General features: G+C 38.0%; 1 protein-coding gene across 1 annotated transcript in view; it reads left to right on the top strand.

The window, feature by feature from the left end:
* Nucleotides 1-20,987, top strand: part of CSMD1 (CUB and Sushi multiple domains 1) — a 2,060,919-nt gene that overhangs the window by 2,009,827 nt on the left and 30,105 nt on the right. Inside the window, 5 exon segments of the mRNA XM_038396611.2 lie at nucleotides 8,079-8,255; nucleotides 10,560-10,739; nucleotides 11,885-12,058; nucleotides 13,172-13,345; nucleotides 16,538-16,611. Coding sequence (XP_038252539.2) covers nucleotides 8,079-8,255; nucleotides 10,560-10,739; nucleotides 11,885-12,058; nucleotides 13,172-13,345; nucleotides 16,538-16,611 — 779 coding nt within the window.

The following is a 20,987-nucleotide window of genomic DNA, read 5'->3' as shown; positions in this document are numbered from 1 at the left end:
ATGATTCATGTTTTTTGTTGAATTCACCAACTTTGCCACCAAAGTTGCCCTATCTCTGCCCTCCTGTTGGACTTTGCACTCCCCTGGATGATTCTGCTGCCATAAAGAAACTCTTCTGTTTGTTTTTAACTATTTGTGCTTGATTTTTCTCTGCTCTTTGTGCACTTATCCTTCAGAATACAGAAAGTCTTCCCTTTTGGCTGCACTTAGGCTCCCTCTGCTGGCTCAAGACCCCCTGGTGCAGGCTCGCTCGCTTTCTCTATGCCTGCTTGCATGTGTCAACGAAGATGGCTGCTTGTAGGATTGTCACTGCTGTCTCTAGCAGCTAGACAGCAAGATCAGAAAACTCATCTTGTGTTCTGGCCTTAATGTCCAACGTCCCTTTCTCTAGCTGGCTGGTTCCAGCTGTACTTGAAGCAAAATTCAGCAGCACTCTGCCACCATGTGCTTGTAGGTGAACTTCTTTTCTTTTCGTTATTATTATTTTATTATTTTATTTATTATTTATTAGTTTGTGGTTACTTTTGCTTCTTCTTGGTTGGGAATGGAGCACCGTATACTCATGGGATAGAAGATCCACGTTGCCCGTATATTATATATGGACCCAGCAGAGAATAGGTAGGTCACTCATCTGGTTTTATATGAAACAGTTCTCTTTTTGGCTGGTTTGCCCTCATCCTGTTCTTCAACAAAACCACATATGGTTTTGTCCAGTATCGGATGGGAGACTCCATTTTCAAGAGCAACCCTCCACCCCTACCATTGTGACTGTCATGCCGATAGGAGTGGGGCAGCATTCTTTTGAAATTGGAGTTCCATGTGTAGTGTGATGTGTGCAAGGTCACACCGGTAAGGGTAGGGCCTTTAGGCAGATACCAGACAACATCTTTCCCAAAAGTGGTGGTATTCCAGGAATATGCGCATGCCCACCTGGGAAAAGAAAGAGACAGACACAGAGGAGCTCATAGAAACACTGTTGTCTGTTATTGAGACATTGTTCTGGAAACAAAACAGAAACTAACAAGAAAGTGAGGCTTTGTATTGAGGATTGGGGAGTGCTCAAACATTTAAAGGCACAGGACATCACACAAATGTTTTAAGGGGAACAAAGGTTCAAAATTACTTTGACAGAAAAGTAAAATGCATATTAAAATTATTGAAACCATACACAATTTACAATGGATCAGCAACTGGCTGGTGTGACTGCAGTAAATGTTGGTCCTCTGTTTGAAGAGGCAAGATTCACTTATATGCTGCAATATTTTCATATATATCTCCTACAGAGCCAAACACAGCAGATTTCCTGGTACCATAGCAACCAGCTCATATATGAAAGATATATATTGTGCATAGCACAGAGGTAGTGATATCACCAGAAGGCACTAGGTAGTAAGAATGTGGAAGATCCATGGATAATGGGAATGTAGTCCAGACTCTGACAAGAGATCACCCATGACAGTTGACAGTTATCAAAGAAGTACAAGATGAAATGATAGCTGCCTTAGAAAGTGTATAAATTAATCTATTATGTGCCACATTTAACAGTTCTTATACAGTTTTTGTCCATTGGTACCCATCCAACTGTGGAATAGTGCTTTCACTCACTGAGGCACTTCTTATTGGAAATTCTGTGTTGTAATATCAGTGGGAGTCACTATATGGCATTATTACCAGTATTTGAGAGACAAGGTGGATAAGGTCTCTCATATCCTGGGACCAAGAACACAAGAATAACACAGAAGATTATTACAAATAGTCTTACAATTTCTGTTTTAGCTAAATCTGTAGACAAATCTTGGAAAAATGGTGTTTGTTTGTTATGGTGCAGTTAGTTTAGAAGCTGTTGCAGTAAGATTTGTTCACTGTTCCAGTCTTTCTCTCATTTTATAGAGTGAGCAGCAATGTCTCATATATTAATGTTGCTTAATACTTTCTATTATAAGAAAAAGAATTAAGAGCCCTAGCTCTTCAATGATTTTTAGTAAAACTTTGAAATTTGGAGGGGGCAATGGTCCTGGGGTCAATTGAAGTGTGTTTTCTGGACCCTTGAAAATCAGTTCAGATTTGGCCAAAATATAAATTATTGAAAACTGCCATTCCCATCTGTGGTTTGCATAGTTGTTTGTTTTTTGGCAGGCTGACAAGAGGTGTCAATATTCTATTCTGTATCGCTGTGTATGCACTACCCTTGTGTCGTGCACATCATTTCTCATAGGGCTACAACTTCCCAAATGACACAGAAAAACCCTGATCATCATTCTACAGTTGCCTCCTCATCAAAACATTCTTTAGACATGAGAATGTGAATTGTGCTAGCAACCAGGAGACCATTCATTTTAGATTCACTTCTAAAGACTGTTAATAATTCTGTACCCTTCACAGCCCTTATTATTAAGCAAGGTCTCATGTTCCACTGTGGGATTACACAAATTGGCACTAGAATCTAGTTCTCTAATGTGGCACATCTAAATCTCATCCAATTTGCCACACTACCTCTCAGAAAGAACCTCTTTTTGTTTTTAAAATGGGGCTAGTCAAGTGCCTTATAAAAATCTATCATATCTAGCAAACTTGTGATCTTATAAAAATTATATCAAGTTCATCTGACAAGATCTATTTGCCATAAAACCATATTGATTGGCATTAATTATGCTACTATCATTTAATTTCTTACTCAACCATTCCATAATTTTGCCTAGGATAGATGTTATGGTAATTAGCCTATAGTCTTCTCTTCTTCCACAGCATCTTCAGTGCTCCTACTGAAAGATTTGACTAGAACTTTATTATACTGAGCTAACACATGTTGGTGATCTCTTGACATCAGTAGTATAGGCCCTTCCCTTAATACCTGAATTAAACCAATCAAAGACTATTTTCGATGTGCAAGCACAGTGCTAGTTAAAAGAAAATGTGACTAATGTTTTGGTGTTTAAAGGTATTTGCTGTATGAAGGTTTGTCTGGCTTGAAAATGATAATGCACCTCTAAAATTGTATCTTGAGAGTATAATTGCCAAAACTGACAAAACTGCACATTATCACTATTGTAGATCACTTAATGTCTTTTACTGTTATCCCTGCGCACTTGGGAAATCTCAAGTTTTAATTGTTTTCTATGCTTCAAAAATTATAGCTATTTTATACATGAAAAATGAATAAAACATCTTCTTTCAAGTAAAGACATTTATAAATGATCTAAACATTGATAATACACTGAGTTATTCTAAATATCCTATTATGTTCTACTTTAACAAAACCCTATAATCTGTAATTGTAAGCACAAATGGGCAGACGTGGTCATTATTTTCAGAAAAGCTCTATCTGAAGTGAAGTTAATATAAGGAAAAGTAGAAAGTAAAATGAGTGTTGAATGTATAGTGTTAGGATTATTCTACAATCAATTAATTAATCTCAAATTATTGTTTTGCCAGTATTATGCATCTGCAGCCATGCCATGCTTGTATAAATTGCATTAAAACATTTAGACATTTAGTTGGTGAGTGTAAGCTTTCTTAATGGAGCTCTGTCTTGGACTTTGGCCAGTGACTGAACATTATCTGTAATTTGTTGTTTTAGCAGTTAGACTGGAATTCCACCAGTTTTCTAAAGAACTGACTAATTTCAAATTTAAGAAGTGTTGAATAGCCTTTGGAATTCTTCCTCTGTATTGTATTCACTGCCTGAATTAATTTAGCTGGCTGTAGAATTATTCTAATTCTAATGCCAAAAATTCCCCCAGACAGTGTTTGCTAAATTGAAAGCAGCTTCTTTCATCTGTGTGTGTGTGTGTGTATACGCACTGAAATATCAAAAAGCTGTTGGATAGTCAGTTTCCTGCAGCCCCCATTGGCCTGGAACAGCAAACTGCTGCCAGTGGGAGCTAGGATCAGCTGGACACTGCAGGTAAAGAAACCATCCCAGCCTGCCAGCGGCCTTCCCTGAGGTTTCCCAAAGGTTGCCGATCCCTGTTCTAGTTTGATATTCTGTATACTACAATTCATAGACTTTTCCCAAAATAATTCCTAGAGCACAACTTTAAAAAAAAAGTCTAATCTTGATTTAAAAATTGTCAGTAAATCCATCATGACCCTTGATAAATTATCCCAGTGGTTAATTATTCTCATCATTACAAATTTACACCTTAGTTCTAGTTTGAAATTCCTAGATAGAAAAGCCCATTATTATATATTTTTCTCCATGTTGATGCTTATATATTGTAACCAAGTCACCCATTAACCTTTTCTTTATTAAGCTAAATAGATTGAGATCCTTTAGTCTATCATGCTATCCCTTCCTTCCAAGGGAAGCAGTGGGGGCAAAAGATCTATCTGGCTTTAAAATTCTACTCGATAAGTTTATGGAGGAGATGGTATGATGGGATAATGGGATTTTGGTAAGTAATTGATCTTTAAATATTCAGGGTAAATAGGCCAAATCCCCTGAGATGGGATATTAGATGGATGGGATCTGAGTTACTATAGAAAATTCTTTCCTGGGTATCTGGCTGGTGAATCTTGCCCATATGCTCAGGGTTTAGCTGATTGCCATATTTGGGGTCGGGAAGGAATTTTCCTCCAGGGCAGATTGGAGAGGCCCTGGACGTTTTTCGCCTTCCTCTGTAGCATGGGGCATGGTTGACTTGAGGGAGGCTTCTCTGCTCCTTGAAGTCTTTGAACCATGATTTAAGGACTTCAGTAGCTCAGACATGGGTGAGGTTTTTCATAGGAGTGGGTGGGTGAGATTCTGTGGCCTGCGCTGTGCAGGAGGTCGGACAAGATGATCAGAATGGTCCCTTCTGACCTTAGTATCTATGAATCTATGAATCTAAGCAATGTTTTCTAGTCCTTTAATCATTCTCATGACTCTTCTCTGAACCTTCTCCAGTTTATCAGCATCTTTCTTCAATTGTGGGTACCAGAACTGGGCACAGTATTCCAGCAGTGGTTGTGCCAGTGCCTAATACAGAAGTAAAATTAGCCTCTCTACTCCTACTCAAGTTTCCCCTGTTTATGCATCCACGATTTCACTAGCTCTTGTGGCCCCAGCATCACACTGAGAGCTCATATTTGGCTGATTATCCACCACAACCCCAAACCTTTTTAAGAGTCACTGCTTCCCAGGATAGAATCCACCCTCCTGTAAATATGGCCTATGTTCTTTGTTCCTAGATGTATACTTAGATTTAGTCATATTAAAAACATATTATTTGTTTGTGCCTATCATACAAAGTAATCCAGGTTGCTCTGTATCAGAGACCTGTCCTCCTTCTTATTTACCACTCTCCCAATTTTTGTGCCATCTGCAGACTTTATCAGTGAAGATTTTATGTTTTTTTCAGGTCATTGATAAAAATATTAAATAGCATAGGGCCAAGAACGAATCCCTGTGGGACCCCACTGGAAAGAGACCTGCACTATGAAGATTCCCCATTTTCAGTTACATTTGAGATCTCTCAGTTAGCCAATTTTAATCCATGTAATGTGTGCCATGTTAATTTTACTTTGTTCTAGGAGTTTTTTTTAATAAAAAATTTCAGAAGGTACCAAATCCAATGCCTTCCAGAAGTCTAAGTATATTATGTCAACGCTATTACCATTATGGACCAAACTTGTAATCTCAGCTGAAAAAGATATCAAATTAGTTTGACAGGATCTATTTTCCATAAACCCATGTTGATTTGCATTAATTATATAAGCTTATTTTCATTCTTTATTAATTGAGTCCAGTATCACTTGCTCTCTTATTTTCCCACAGATTAATCTCAGGCTGACAAGTCTATAATTACCCAGGTCATTTACCCTTATTAAAAATTGTCACAACATTAGCTTTGCCAGTGCTCCAAGACTTATTGAAAATCTATATTAATAGTCCCCAAGCCACTGAGACAGCTCTTTTAAAAGTCTTGGATGCAAGTTGTCTGGACTTGCCGATTTTAAAAGTGTCTAACTTTAGTAGTTTGTTTAACATCTTCCAGAGATATTAGTGGAATGGAAAAAGTGTTATCCTCACCATATGATGATATTATATCTGTGTTTCCCTCCCAAATACATAACAGAAATATTTATTGAACACTTGTTGGATGATATAGCAATGTTGGTTCATGTTCTGTCTTCAACTACCACTTCAGTGGGTGTAGCATCTTTATTCCTTAAGGTAGAATTTAGTTGACCAGAGTTGTGAAAAAACTAGGAAAACATGGTTGAAAATATATTTACAAAATACAGTACCACCATGTTAATGCCCCCTTTGGCTCAGGTTTTGACAAACATTCAGTCAGTCAACAGTAATGTTTGGAGGAGGAACTTTTATTTATGTAAATATGGGTAACTCTGTGAACCAGTGTATTTGCACACATTTATGGATATTCATGACAAAAGAGCCTGAATTCCCATTCTAATATATTCTGGCTTTGTATATTTGTAACGGAGCTAAGAGACTAGAAGAATGTAAGAATGCTTTACAGGACTGGCTTCTTCAAACTAAAATTTAAGTTCAGCATTAGTTTGGGATAGAATAGTGAAGACTCTGTGCTATAGAACAGCAGTCAGGAAACTCTGGAAAAAAGAAGGAACAGGAAGTTCTTTCTTCTGACCGGTAGCCAGAGGGTGGTAGAGCTTTAAAGTTTTAAGACATTGCGAACAGGCAGAGTCTCTACCCTGTTATCAAGAGATCACAACATCTTTGAGGGCTTGTCTTAATTAGAAAATTATATCAAATTACAACACGATATTGAAGAGTCATATTAACTAATATGATGCTGACCAGAACATAGTAGTCACTGTACACAGCAAAAAATCATGCTTGACATCATCTTAGCTGGTTGTGGGTTGCCTAAGACTAGCTCAAATCAGGCTGACCATGACTCATTCCCGTCTGAGGAGTTGTGGTCACAGAGTTGTAAAACAATGTAATTTCTAATAAAGAGAATCCGAAGTTCAGTTTCCAATCTCACCTCCCTTCCCAGGATTTGGCTTAGCTACTAATAACATAGCACAAACCTCAGCCTAAACTTCCCCCCTGACCTTAGCTGTCATTAGTAGTTGGGTGGTTGATTGGTTATGATTTTTGTTTGTTTTGTTTTGATTTTTCCTTCAGACATTTCCATCCCATTTATATATGGTCGGAGTTAATTGGATCCACCTGCTAGCACGATTGAACAGTCATTATACTGAATCTTAATATAGAATTTTTGAGCCTAAGTGATTCAGGAAAAAAGGGCTGCATTCTTATATATGGTCTGAGAAGTTGCCACACCTATTACAGAGGCTGATATGATAGATGGAGCTTCCAGGAGGAATCTGGGGACAGTTTGCATGCAGGAGAACTGAGCTACTCAACAGGGCTCTGCCCTGACTAGCAATTAGTCTAGCAGGAAGGTTTTTCTTATCTTAGTTCTTTAAAATGGTAGTTCTGTGGCAGAATCCTGAGGCATTTGCTTCCTCTGCTCAGGGAAATGTTTTGTGTTTGACCAATGGGATAGGGTCCGAATAGAACCCAGGTAACTTGTACATCAAAAGGCGGGATCACAGGCCAGTCTTGAGCTGTCCCTCTTCCTCATTTCTTTCCCCAGCTCCACAGCCAAAAACAATTTTATGAATACCATATACGCTAAATTTCAGAAATGCAATGAATATATCATACACCTTTGACCACTTCACCTGGTTTCTGTCTACTAATCCATTTCCCAAGCTACATATCCCCTGCCACAGCTACATTTCCTTCTCCTTCCACCAATCTGGCATCAAACACGGACATATACTGATAGACATACAGTCTCAATTCTCTTCTCAATTCTCTTCAATTCTCTTTCATTTTATTTTCGTAACTTGTACAGTAACTTTTTGAACATGTGCTGTAAGAGAGACAAATCTGTTTACTTACATTTACCATCCATAACTACAGTAATCAAATAAAATAATGGTTTAAGCCTGAAAGGAAAAAAATAGATTTTAGCCTCTTATGTATTAAATGCTCAGCTTTTAGAATAATTTTAAGCTGTTAAAATACATTGCCTTACACTTTTCATACAAGTAATTTATAATGGGTACATTGATTTTCTTTTTTTTTTTCTTGATAGCTGTATCTTGTGGAAATCCTGGCACCCCAGCCAATGGCATGATAATATACAGTGATGGGATATTATTCTCGAGCTCAGTCATCTATGCCTGCTGGGAAGGTTACAAGACTTCAGGGCTAACTACTCGACACTGTACAGCCAATGGGACATGGACTGGCACTGCTCCAGACTGCACAGGTCAATAACTGACTTTTTGTCACAATAGGATTAAAAGAGAGTAGGATGTTATTAACTTGGTAAACCATTATCTCCTACTTTTGAATAAGCACACTTTTCAGAGGGTAACATGCATGCACATTCATTAATAAATGTTGGACTTTTTTCATTTTTTGTTATGATTACTTCCAAAAAGTAGCTCTACAAGGTAGAACAGTAGAAAACTCTTAGTATCTAAGATATGCTTTGGTCAAACACAGTATTCGTCTCAATACAGGGTAAGTAGGTAAAATGTAATGGCCTGTGATATACAGAACGTCAGACCAAATAGTCCCCTCTGGCCCTAAACTCTATGAAACTATGAACCTTTCTATAGCTCTGCCTGTTATGTTACAGAAGTTAGAAAATGTTCTATGTACCTTGAATATAGAAAATTGCTTTCATTCCACTACCTGTTAAATTAAATATTACTCCTCACAATAGCAAAAATACATATTGTTTAGATAGCTTGGTTTATTTAATGTTTGATTATTTCAGTATTATATTTTGAAACATCGCCATTTTTAATTATCTCCTTATGTTGCTCATTCAAGATTTTCTATGAATTTAGGAACAGGTAGTTGGAGCAAAAACTGCTCTGAAAAATTAGCCTTTATAGTCTAGTTCTGTTTCTACAACTTGTGCTGGACATAGTTCAGATTTAGGATTTACAGTGCTTGTGAGGATTACAAGAGGGAAGAGTTAGCTACAGAATTATTCAGAAGAAAGTAACACTGAAATACCCCAAATGACACTAGTGAAGATTGCTTTGGGTTAAAATTTTTATCTATTAGTCAAGTCACAGGAAAATTTCAGAATGAAGTTATTTGATTTTTATTGTGTTATTTGTATTTCCAAAACAAATTATATTTGATTAAACCCTAAAGGAACTTTAAACCAAAAGTACTGTATTTACTAAAGGTCTTAAAGCAACACTAGTGAAATATTTTTTAAGAACAACTGTAAAGTGAATACTGGCCCAGATCTTTATTTTACAGGGTTTGTATGTAAAAAAACAGTTTTTTTCCTGATCGTTTACAAAGATGTGCTGGAAAATTACTTCTAGAGAAGTATTGTGAAGTAAATTGAAACGGCAGATTTGTGGACATTTTTCTTCGAGTGAGAACCTGCAAGGCATTCAGGATGGAGTGAACAGTAGAGTGAAAACAATTAAAACCAATTATGTTTGTATATATTGTACACATTAACATAAATGGTGTATACTGTTAATAGAAATATACAATACATAGAAATATATATTAAATATTAAATTGATAGGTACAAATTTTGATCTGTGCTGAACTTATAACTCCCACTGACTTTGAGGTCAATTTTGCAAGGTGCTGAGCACACTCTGTGAGGTGTTATATTCTTTTCATGCCCAATGAAGTCAATTACAGTGAAAGGCATTCAGCGGCTTGTGTATTCTGACCCGTCAGTGGGAACTGCAGGGGTTGATTAGGTATCCAGAACTTTTCTGGATTTGTTCCATAGTGTTTTGGACCTTTAACAGTGTTCTTCAGCATAATATGGAGAGCCAAGATTCACAGAAAATCCTAGGGACAGAAAGTAGAGCTAAATTCTGCCTTCACCTCCATCCTATGCAGCTCCACTGATTTCAGTGTGCTTATACAGGTGAAAGTCAGGACAGAATTTCAGCACTGCAGGAATTTTCAAAAGAGCCTAAATGGGACTTGTGTTCCTAAGTCTTTTGAAAATCTGATCCCTTTTTGATGATCAGGCTGATAAGGAGACAGGAGTTCTGTGAAGCTCAAATAGGAGAATATACTGTGTGTCACAAAACAGCAACAACTTTAAGGCCCTGATTCAGTTCCTGTTGAAGACATTCAAAATTCCCATTGATATAAATGGGAGAAGGTAAAAACTTTTACAGAACCCCATGAAGACTTCATTCCAGGCCTACTTGTTTTTTCCACTAAACAATAGAAACAAGGTGCACATTCTGACCTCAGTTACACTGGTGTAAATGCAGAGTAACTCTATTGACTCAAGTGGAGTTGCATTACATTACATTTATATAAGTGCTACTCAGTGAAGAATTTGGCCCAGGATATTTAGTACTTTTTAAAATTAAAAAAAAATGTTTGTTTACTTTTTAATGTTTTCAGATAAAACAGCTGGATCAAAGTCGCTTTGCTGCTTGTGTATGCTAGAAAAGGGACATGGTGTGCAACATTGTGCGTATGAGCAAATGTGTCCATGTGTACTTATTTTTTTAAGGTTTATTTATATAGGTGTTGAAGTAAGATTCTCTTTCTTCACTAGTAATCAGCTGTGGAGATCCAGGTGGAATAGCAAATGGCATGCAGTTTGGAACTGATTTTATCTTTAATAAGACAGTCAGCTATCAGTGCAACCCAGGATATTTGATGGAGCCTGTCAGTTCATCCACTATACGTTGTACAAAAGACAGCACTTGGAACCAGAGTAAACCAGTCTGCAAAGGTTTGTTTTGTAACTGACTTGGAATTTATTAGAGCCACAACAATATGTGTTAAATATTAGAGCAGAAGGCTGAAAATACTAACAGTGACATCCTAACCCTGCCCCCAAAGCCAAGTTTGTGGCAGGAAAAGGATTCTCCAGCACAGGTACTGTGGAAGACAGCTAAAAGGCTGCCTTCTGAGGACCTTATTGCAAACACTGATGTAAAGGGCATGACAAGGACAGGGCTGGAGGTGGGAGAGATGTTTCAGGGGTCATAGCATGCAGTACTGTGCAGATTTTGGTTCACCACTGCAGCCCATAGGATAGCCTGGGGAGGCTGCCATAACTTAGGATCCCAGGCCTGTCTGTATAAGTTATGTCATGAACATCTCCAGCTCTGAAGTAGCCCAGAATTGGGTGGCAGGACGGGGGCTCCAAATTCTGTGCTGCACTTCTTAGTAGTACAGCATAAGATCTCATTAATAATTAAATGTTAGCTTATGCGATTGGCTGACCAAATTTTTTATTTATAATGGTGTTGGAGGCACCAGCTGAATCACTTTATATTTGCATAGTGTGTGGAAGGAAGCAATATTTTTAAAGATACTTTTCTTTAAAAATAGACTTAATTTGTTTTAGTTTCCATCAATTTTAGCATCCTCTGGAAAACATTGGGAGTCCCACATAGGCCCTATATTTTAAGAGTTGAATAGAGATTTAGCAACATAATTACCAGTAAAGTCAATATCGGTTGAATGACTAAAGCCCTTAGATGACTTACAAAAAGGGATCTTATATGAATAAAATCAGAGAAAGATCTTTAAGATTTTTCCCTTAATTATTGTCCCAAAGCAGAGTAATGGTGAAAAATGGTCTAAAATTTTAATAGTAACAGAAAATTAATTGTATTTCAACTTTTTATTGGTTGATCATGTATGTTGTTTGTTTTGCTATGTTTGTCTCCCTCCTTTGTAACTCTCAATGTTGATAAAATTTAACATACACATGTTAATGAGTGTGTACTATGGAAAAGTCAAAATGTGCATCCTCTCTTGGGGCAAAACTGTTCCCAATAAGTTTTGATTACAGAAGCATGACTAGCTACAATATTACATTTAGTATAAATCATATAAAATCTGTATATTCTCTCTTTGTTTCAATAGCTATTACATGTGGCCCACCTCCACAAGTGCTACATGGAAAAGTAGAAGGATCAGATTACCGTTGGGGGTCCAGTGTAAGTTACAATTGTGCAGAGGGCTATCAGTTATCCAATGCAGCTATTCTTTCATGTGAAGGACAAGGTGTATGGAGGGGAAACATTCCACAATGTCTGCGTAAGTATGAAGATAATGATGTGTGGCTGAACCATCTCAGGCTCTGGTTTCCTCATTTCTCACAAGCTAAATAGGGTCAGGCTCATTCAGAATAGGACATGAACTTCCTAAACACAAACAAACCAACCAACCCTGGGAACTGAAATTAGGTGGTGCTATTTATTTGTCAAATGAAGTTCTTTCCTTACTCAGTACGGAATCAGTGCCAGAGGTTGGAATTAGGAACAGTATACTGCTGTGCGTGCATTTTTTCTTTCAGATCAAATGTAAAATAGACCGTCCCTGACCACTGTGGCTATTCAAGACCTTCATTCCTGAACAACCTCTTTACCAACTCTCTGCTTGCTACACAGAGATTTGCATTTCCACCATGATCTCAACTCTCTGTTCGAACTCATATTTCTAGTTCTCTTTCTGTCAACCTTACTCGATGTCCTGCCACCAACTGAAGACCGACATAGCTAAAATGAACTCCTTAGCCATCTAATCCTAAATCTTCTTTTTTTTCTTCCTTTTCTGTTACCATTTCCAGGTTCATCATTAAGCTCCCCAACCCTTAAGCTCATAGCCTCAGTATATTTTTTGATTCCTCTCTGTCCCTTTCTGTCTCTCTCTCTCTCTCTTTCTCTTCCCACTCCCCCAACTGAGAAACCATCTTTAAATCCTGCTCATGTTTCCTTCACAACCTCTCCAAATTCTGTCCATTTTTCTACATTCCCACAACCTGCACTCTTGTCTAGTGCTGATCACCATTAAATGCTAAAATTGGGCTACTTTGAGAATAATATGAGGGCAGTATTTTCAGACTTGGTATCTAAAGCTAGTCATCTACATCCATATTCAGGCACCTAAATTAAAGTGGCCTATTTTGTGAGTGCAGTCTTGTGCCTGCAGTTTCTAGCAATTGGGGCAAATAGTTGTGAGCACAAATGTTACCATTTGTACATCTGTGTACCTGATCTGTGAGCATAATCACATGGTAGAACGCTTGCACTCAAATTTAGCAGTGACTAGCGTCTGACCGCTTGGGCCTTCAGAAATGAATGCTACTTTTAAATGTTAGGTATGTTCAGTTCTTCAAATACCCTTTTTTGTTTTCTTTTTCTTCAATAGCTGCATTTTGTGGAGATCCTGGTACTCCAGCTGAGGGGCGTCTTAATGGGAAAAGTTTCACTTACAGATCTGAAGTCTCCTTTCAGTGCCGACCCCCATTCATACTGATAGGATCTTCAAGAAGAGTCTGTCAAGCAGATAGTGTTTGGAGTGGAATTCAACCAACATGTATTGGTAACAATTTCCATCATCTCTGCTGTTTATTAGTTAGAGTATTGTAGATAATCTGTTATCATGATCAAGATCAAGTCCCAAATCAAAATGTTCAGTCAGGATTTGTGAAAATGGTTTATCAAACTACACAGATTAAAAGATCACATGTAGCTAATACTGGGTAGGCTTGATCTTTTGACATTCTGAGTACTTTTTGTAATCTTCTGAACGCTCTCAGCCTCCTATTGATTGCAGTGAGACTTATGAGCTTGCAGGGTAAGATCAAATCACTGACTTCAGGATTTGGCCCAATGCAAATAGAGATTTTTTTGTGTGTGATTTTGGTGATAGGATGCGGAAATGTCTCTGCTGTTTTCTAAACAAACATACTCAAATTTAGAATTAAATGGTCACAGTGATGTTTTTTCTTGAGGCAGAAGGGATTGGCTCATTTGAAGAGGTGGCATTGGGTAAGATAGGGAGCAAGAAAGCTTATTGAAAACACCCTTCTCTGAACATAAGAATGGCCATACTGGGTCAGACCAAAGGTCCATCCAGCCCAGTATCCTGTCTACCAACAGAGGCCAATGCCAGGTGCCCCAGAAGGAGTGAACCTAACAGGTAATGATCAAGTGATCTCTCTCCTGCCATCCATCTCCATCCTCTGACAAACAGAGGCTAGGGACACCATTCCTTACCCATCCTGGCTAATAGCCATTAAAGGACTTAACCTCCATGAATTTATCCAGTTCTCTGTTAAACCCTGCTAAAGTCCTAGCCTTCACAACCTCCTCAGGCAGGGAGTTCCACAGGTTGCCTGTGCGCTGAGTGAAAAAGAACTTCCTTTTATTTGTTTTAAACCTGCTGCCCATTAATTTCATTTGGTGGCCCCTAGTTCTTATATTATGGGAACAAGTAAATAACTTTTCCTTATTCACTTTCTCCACACCACTCATGATTTTATATACCTCTATCATATCCCCCCTTAATCTCCTCTTTTTCCAAACTGAAAAGTCCTAGCCTCTTTAATCTCTCCTCATATGGGACTCGTTCCAAACCCCTAATCATTTTAGTTGCCCTTTTCTGAACCTTTTCTAATGCCAGTATATCTTTTTTTGAGAAGAGGGGACCACATCTGTACTCAGTATTCAAGATGTGGGCATACCATGGATTTATATAAGGGCAATAAGATATTTGCTGTCTTATTCTCTATCCCTTTTTTAATGATTCCTAACATCTCATTAGCTTTTTTGACTGCCACTGCAGACTGCGTGGACGTCTTCAGAGAACTATCCACGATGACTCCAAGATCTTTCTCCTGATTAGTTGTAGCTAAATTAGCTCCCATCATATTGTATGTGTAATTGGGGTTATTTTTTCCAGTGTGCATTACTTTACATTTATCCACATTAAATTTAATTTGCCATTTTGTTGCCCAATCACTTAGTTTTGTGAGATCTTTTTGAAGTTCTTCAAAGTCTGCTTTGGTCTTAACTATCTTGAGCAGTTTAGTATCATCTGCCTCCTCCCTGTTTACCCCTTTCTCTGGTCAGTTAATGAGGAGCCATTAGCACTACATTCAGATGTGTACTCTGAATAAATTCTAATGTCCTTAATCCAGACTATGCCTAGTATTCCACTGCTGTGAGCAATATGAGTGTGTCACATCTGCATTCAGCAGTGAAGAATATGAGTTACAGGAAAATTATATATGAGCCTTAAAATGATGGTGTAAACCTGTAAATAGCGGGGAGTCAACTTCCAGTAAATTTTTATATTTTCTACAGTAAGTGATATATAAATACATTGAATATGTTGCATCAAAAAGATCTGGTTTACCTCAAGAAGCCCCAGTTTTACCCCCTCACTCACAGATTTTCTATTATTATAATAACAAAACATTTCATATTAGAGCTTCTGCAGTCTTTGAAAATATCATTGTGGGAAGAAAAAAGGTGTCAGTAATTTAAAGGTATCTTTTACCTGTAAAATCAGATGGTTGAAAAAAATTATAACAAAAATAATCTACAGGCACAAATTTCCCCAAAGATGGCAATGTTTACCACTTCTTGACACTGCTTATTTTGTTATAATAGCGATAGGCTATCTAATTCTATTTTTTTCCCAAGAGGTTGTTTTCTGTTGGTGATGCACTTTTTTAAAAAAAAGACTGATCTGTTTCATTTTTCCATTAGCAGCTGTCAGTCTAACTGATGATGAAGTTAAAAATCCCTTGATTGTTCAAGTACTACATGTTTTTTAAAATATCATGTGTTAGGTTCCCATCTATCTGAGTTCTGAAGTCATTAAGATTTCCTTTATAAATTAGTGCATTATGTATTGTAGCGATAGGATGATGAAAGTGACTGACTAACATTGAAATTGGAAATCAGGCTCTAAAGAAATGATATATCACACCACTGGATTATAGGATTACAATTACAGAGCATTGGAAATTGTTACAGATGAAATGTAGGCCCAAATCCTGAGCTGCAATGTGGCCACTTTATATTGCAGTTCCAAAACAAAACCAGAATAGCCAGCCATGGGAGGATCATCCTAATATAGTAGGAAGTTGCGTACAGCCATCCTCTCAGCTCCTATGCTACCCACCTTCCATCCTGCCCACCTAACAGGCATGACTGGGCATCCCGATAATCTTCCCAAACTGTCATGTCTGTCTCTAGGGAATGTTGGCAGCTGGTATAACCAGTCCAGTTGACAGCCAGCCCAGGATTTAAGGGAACTCGACATCCACACCTTTTCTGAGATGTACTGTTAAGTCTTCAACCAGAGCTGAGTTTCTGGGTCTCTTTTAAAGCATGTGCTTTCATGGTCACAAAAAAGAGTTTCTGGCATATAATATAATGCTTAGCTTCCTAAGGTTGGTTTTCAGAAATTCGGCTTTACAACTCTGTGGTTCGTAGGAAAAGAACACTAGGAGGGAAAGATGTCTCTCAGTGTTACATCAGCATTATGTGTAATGCTTTTGACTGACACAATATGCTTTGTATTCCACAAGATTCAAAGGGGTCAGTTGTGTACAAAAAAAAAAAATCCCAATACTGAAATCTTTATGCTGCCAAAACTTCATGAATTACTAGGGAAAATATTGAAAGAAAAAAAAAGTACTGTAATTTTGTGTGGTTTTAATTTATCTTTGAAAATTTAAACTGAAATAACATCTCCTTTGTTTTCCATTTTAAAATTTAGATCCAGCCCATAACACTTGCACAGATCCTGGTACTCCAACCTATGGAATACAGAACAATTCTCGAGGTTATGAGGTAAGAAGCTTTTTTATTTACTAATTTACTGAAATTGGAATACATTTAATATTAATGCATGTTAAATTGTTTTTAGCTTTAAATGTTTAAAATAATGTTTATCACTTTAACATTTATTTTTACTAAAACCTCAGGCTTCATCTTCAGTAATTGTTTTAATATGGAGCTTTAGGAAGGAACACACGGTCTTTAGAATATATCATGTCATAAGTTTTTAGTAGAATTCCCCACTGAAATAAGTGAGGACTTTTGCTTAAAAATTAATGATATGCTATAGACCTTTGAGTGGACAATAATTATATTGTGCATGCAGTATTTTAGCTATATCCCTACAAGGTTATTCAGTTTTTTTCTCCCTCAGATTAAATTGTTTCGTTCTATACCAGTAGCTGTTACATACTTTAACAAACAGTGAATAAATAGCTGAGCCTTGCCTGATCAAAAAGCCATTCAAGTCACTGGAAGAAGTCCCATTCACTTCTCAGGGCTTTGGATCAGACCCTGACACATGCCATCAAGTAGCTTCATTCAATTATAAAAGCATATTGAATTCCATGCACAAACACAGAGGCTCAAGTTAGTCTGCATGATGGTCACATTTTCTTTGAGTGTCATCTTTATAATCTCTTAATTCTGTATGAAATATTAGTTTATTAAGCATCTATCTTGAAAAAAATTGAGAAAATATCACAGACGTACATAACTGCCATAATGAGTCATTGCCATTCAATGTTCAGACTGATGAGAATTATTTAGGATTCTATCAAAGTATAAATTGTTAATGAAATTTTACTTTGGAATGTGTTTACTATAGTGAATACAGGTTTCAGAGTAGCAGCCATGTTAGTCTGTATTCGCAAAAAGAAAAGGAGAACTTATGGCACCTTAGAGACTAACAAATTTATTAGAGCATAAGCTTTCGTGAGCTACAGCTCACTTCATCGGATGCATTTGGTGGAAAATACAGTGGGGAGATTTACACACAGAGAACATGAAACAATGGGTTTTATCATACACACTCTAAGGAGAGTGATCAGTTAAGATGAGCCATCACCAGCAGCGGGGGGGAGGGGGGAAGGAGGAAAACCTTTCATGGTGACAAGCAAGGTAGGTTATTTCCAGCAGTTAACAAGAACATCTGAGGAACAGTGGGCAGTGGGTTGGGCGGGAGAAATAACATGGGGAAATAGTTTTACTTTGTGTAATGACTCATCCATTCCCCTCCTCTATTCAAGCCTAAGTTAATTGTATCCAGTTTGCAAATTAATTCCAATTCAGCAGTCTCTTGTTGGAGTCTGTTTTTGAAGTTTTTTTGTTGAAAGATAGCCACCCTCAGGTCTGTAATCGAGTGACCGGAGAGATTGAAGGGTTCTCCGACTGCTTTTTGAATGTTATAATTCTTGACGTCTGATTTGTGTCCATTTATTCTTTTACGTAGAGACTGTCCAGTTTGACCAATGTACATGGCAGAGGGGCATTGCTGGCACATGATGGCATATATCACATTGATAGATGCGCAGGTGAATGAGCCTCTGATAGTGTGGCTGATGTGATTAGGCCCTATGATGGTGTCCCCTGAATAGATATGTGGACAGAGTTGGCAACGGGCTTTGTTGCAAGGATAGGTTCCTGGGTTAGTGGTTCTGTTGTGTGGTGTGTGGTTGCTGGTGAGTATTTGCTTCAGGTTGCGGGGGCTGTCTGTAAGCAAGGACTGGCCTGTCTCCCAAGATTTGTGAGAGTGATGGGTCGTCCTTCAGGATAGTTTGTAGATCCTTGATGATGCGTTGGGGAGGTTTTAGTTGGGGGCTGAAGGTGATGGCTAGTGGCAGTCTGTTATTTTCTTTGTTGGGCCTGTCCTGTAGTCGGTGATTTCTGGGTACTCTTCTGGCTCTGTCAATCTGTTTCTTCACTTCAGCAGGTGGGTATTGTAGTTGTAAGAATGCATGATAGAGATCTTGTAGGTGTTTGTCTCTGTCTGAGGGGTTGGAGCAAATGCGGTTATATCGTAGAGCTTGGCTGTAGACAATGGATCGTGTGGTATGATCTGGATGAAAGCTAGAGGCATGTAGGTAGGAATAGCGGCCAGTAGGTTTCCGATATAGGGTGGTGCTTATGTGACCATCGCTTATTAGCACCGTAGTGTCCAGGAAGTGGATCTCTTGTGTGGACTGGTCCAGGCTGAGGTTGATGGTGGGATGGAAATTGTTGAAATCATGGTGGAGTTCCTCAAGGTCTTCTTTTCCATGGGTCCAGATGATGAAGATGTCATCAATGTAGCGCAAGTAGAGTAGGGGCATTAGGAGACGAGAGCTGAGGAAGCGTTGTTCTAAATCAGCCATAAAAATGTTGGTATACTGTGGGGCAATGCGGGTACCCATCACAGTGCCGCTGATTTGAAGATATACATTGTCCCCAAATGTGAAATAGTTATGGGTGAGGACAAAGTCACAACGTTCAGCCACCAGGTTAGCCGTGACATTATCGGGGACACTGTTCCTGACGGCTTGTAGTCCATCTTTGTGTGGAATGTTGGTGTAGAGGGCTTCTACATCCATAGTGGCCAGGATGGTGTTTTCAGGAAGATCACCTATGGATTGTAGTTTCCTCAGGAAGTCAGTGGTATCTCGAAGATAGCTGGGAGTGCTGGTAACGTAGGGCCTGATGGCTCATCTTAACTGATCACTCTCCTTACAGTGTGTATGATAAAACCCATTGTTTCATGTTCTCTGTGTGTGTGTATATAAATCTCCCCACTGTATTTTCCACCAAATGCATCCGATGAAGTGAGCTGTAGCTCACAAAAGCTTATGCTCAAATAAATTTGTTAGTCTCTAAGGTGCCACAAGTACTCCTTTTCTTTTTATAGTGACTACAGTAACTGTCTTTCAGTTAATCTCTGCTGTCCCTAAATTAGTCCCCTACCTACTTCTATCAACTTCTGGACATATGATTTCTTTCCAGTCAGTTATCTCTTGAGCTTTCTTAGCCTGCACTTCTCCAGTAACTCTAGCCTTTCTGAATATCTTGATCAAATTACATCCCTTCTGTCTCATACAACCACCTGTATCACCAGTTCCCATTAATATATGGATCATAACTGCACCAACTCACTCTCTATCACTGATTTCTCCAGAATATACAGACTCAGTTTCTCTCCTCATTTATTATTGAAGGCACTGGTAACTCTTAATGCCTATTTTGGTCTTAGGTTGTTCAGGGTTTCATTTCTAGATATAACTACTAGTAGTAATAGAGCCTTGACATCATAAATGCTTGCATCACTGAGTCAGGTCAGTCTGAATGCAGTTTTTGGATTCTACTGATGGAAGGGGACACATTTTACAGCTGTGATTTTTTGAATATGCAGTTTCAGTGAGGTATCCAATAGGACCATTGCTGGGAATCAACTTTTAACAATCTGTGGGTAGATGACCTTTCTAGAGAAAGATGTTATGAAAGAGGACAATTCTTTGAGGTGTTTATCTGTGCTTACCAGCATCACCTCTGACTTACCTGAGTTCATTTTCAGTTAGCTGTATTTCATTGCCCTGCTATACAAATGCATACACACCTCAAACCCTTTCTCAGCTAAGCAATATGAAGAGTAAATTACTTTATTCCTTCTGAAGATTTAAAAAGATACATAACTCTATTACTGGCTTGAACATAGTAACGACGTGTCATTTTTCCTTGACCTATTTAAATCCTTTCTAAATGGACACTTCCTGTTATGAAATTCCAATTTACGGTGAAATTCATACTGGTATTCACTAGTATCATAATTGACAATATTTTTACAAAAAGCAAGAGCACTTAAGAGTCAGAAGAGATGCATTCTGTTCTAGACTCTACTCTTTCTGTATGTCTTTGGACATGTCACTGAGATGGAAATTTTCAGACGTGGGTGCAAACAATTATGCAAGAAAATCCATACATCAATTAGATGTTTAACAAAAGTGTCCTAATTTTCAGACCCACTTCAGGTAGAATTGGATTGTAGATTCTGTGCTCATGGGATCATCAGGCCACCTCTCTTTAGATGTCTAAATATAGATTTTATGTTAGGTACCAACATTTGAAAATGTTGGCTTTAGCTTCTCTTGTCTCTGTTCCCCATGTATACACTTAAATTGATAATACTTTATTCCTCTGTAGTGTCCATTGAGATCTTCAGACAGAAGGTGCTATAACTTGGCAGTGTATTATTTTTATTAAATATTATTCACTTGCATGCTACACATTAATATCCATTTGTACTTATCCATATTATTATAATTTACATCTCTTTCCTTATTCCTTCATCAAACCTATTACCAATTCATCTCCTCTGTTAGCAAAAGCACTTCCTCAATGGATAGTTCTTCATCCTCAGTTGT

This window comes from Dermochelys coriacea, chromosome 3 (assembly GCF_009764565.3).
Source record: "Dermochelys coriacea isolate rDerCor1 chromosome 3, rDerCor1.pri.v4, whole genome shotgun sequence".
Taxonomy (NCBI): Eukaryota; Metazoa; Chordata; order Testudines; family Dermochelyidae; genus Dermochelys; species Dermochelys coriacea.
Note: the sequence above shows the minus strand (reverse complement) of the source record. Positions and strands in the feature narration are given on the sequence as shown.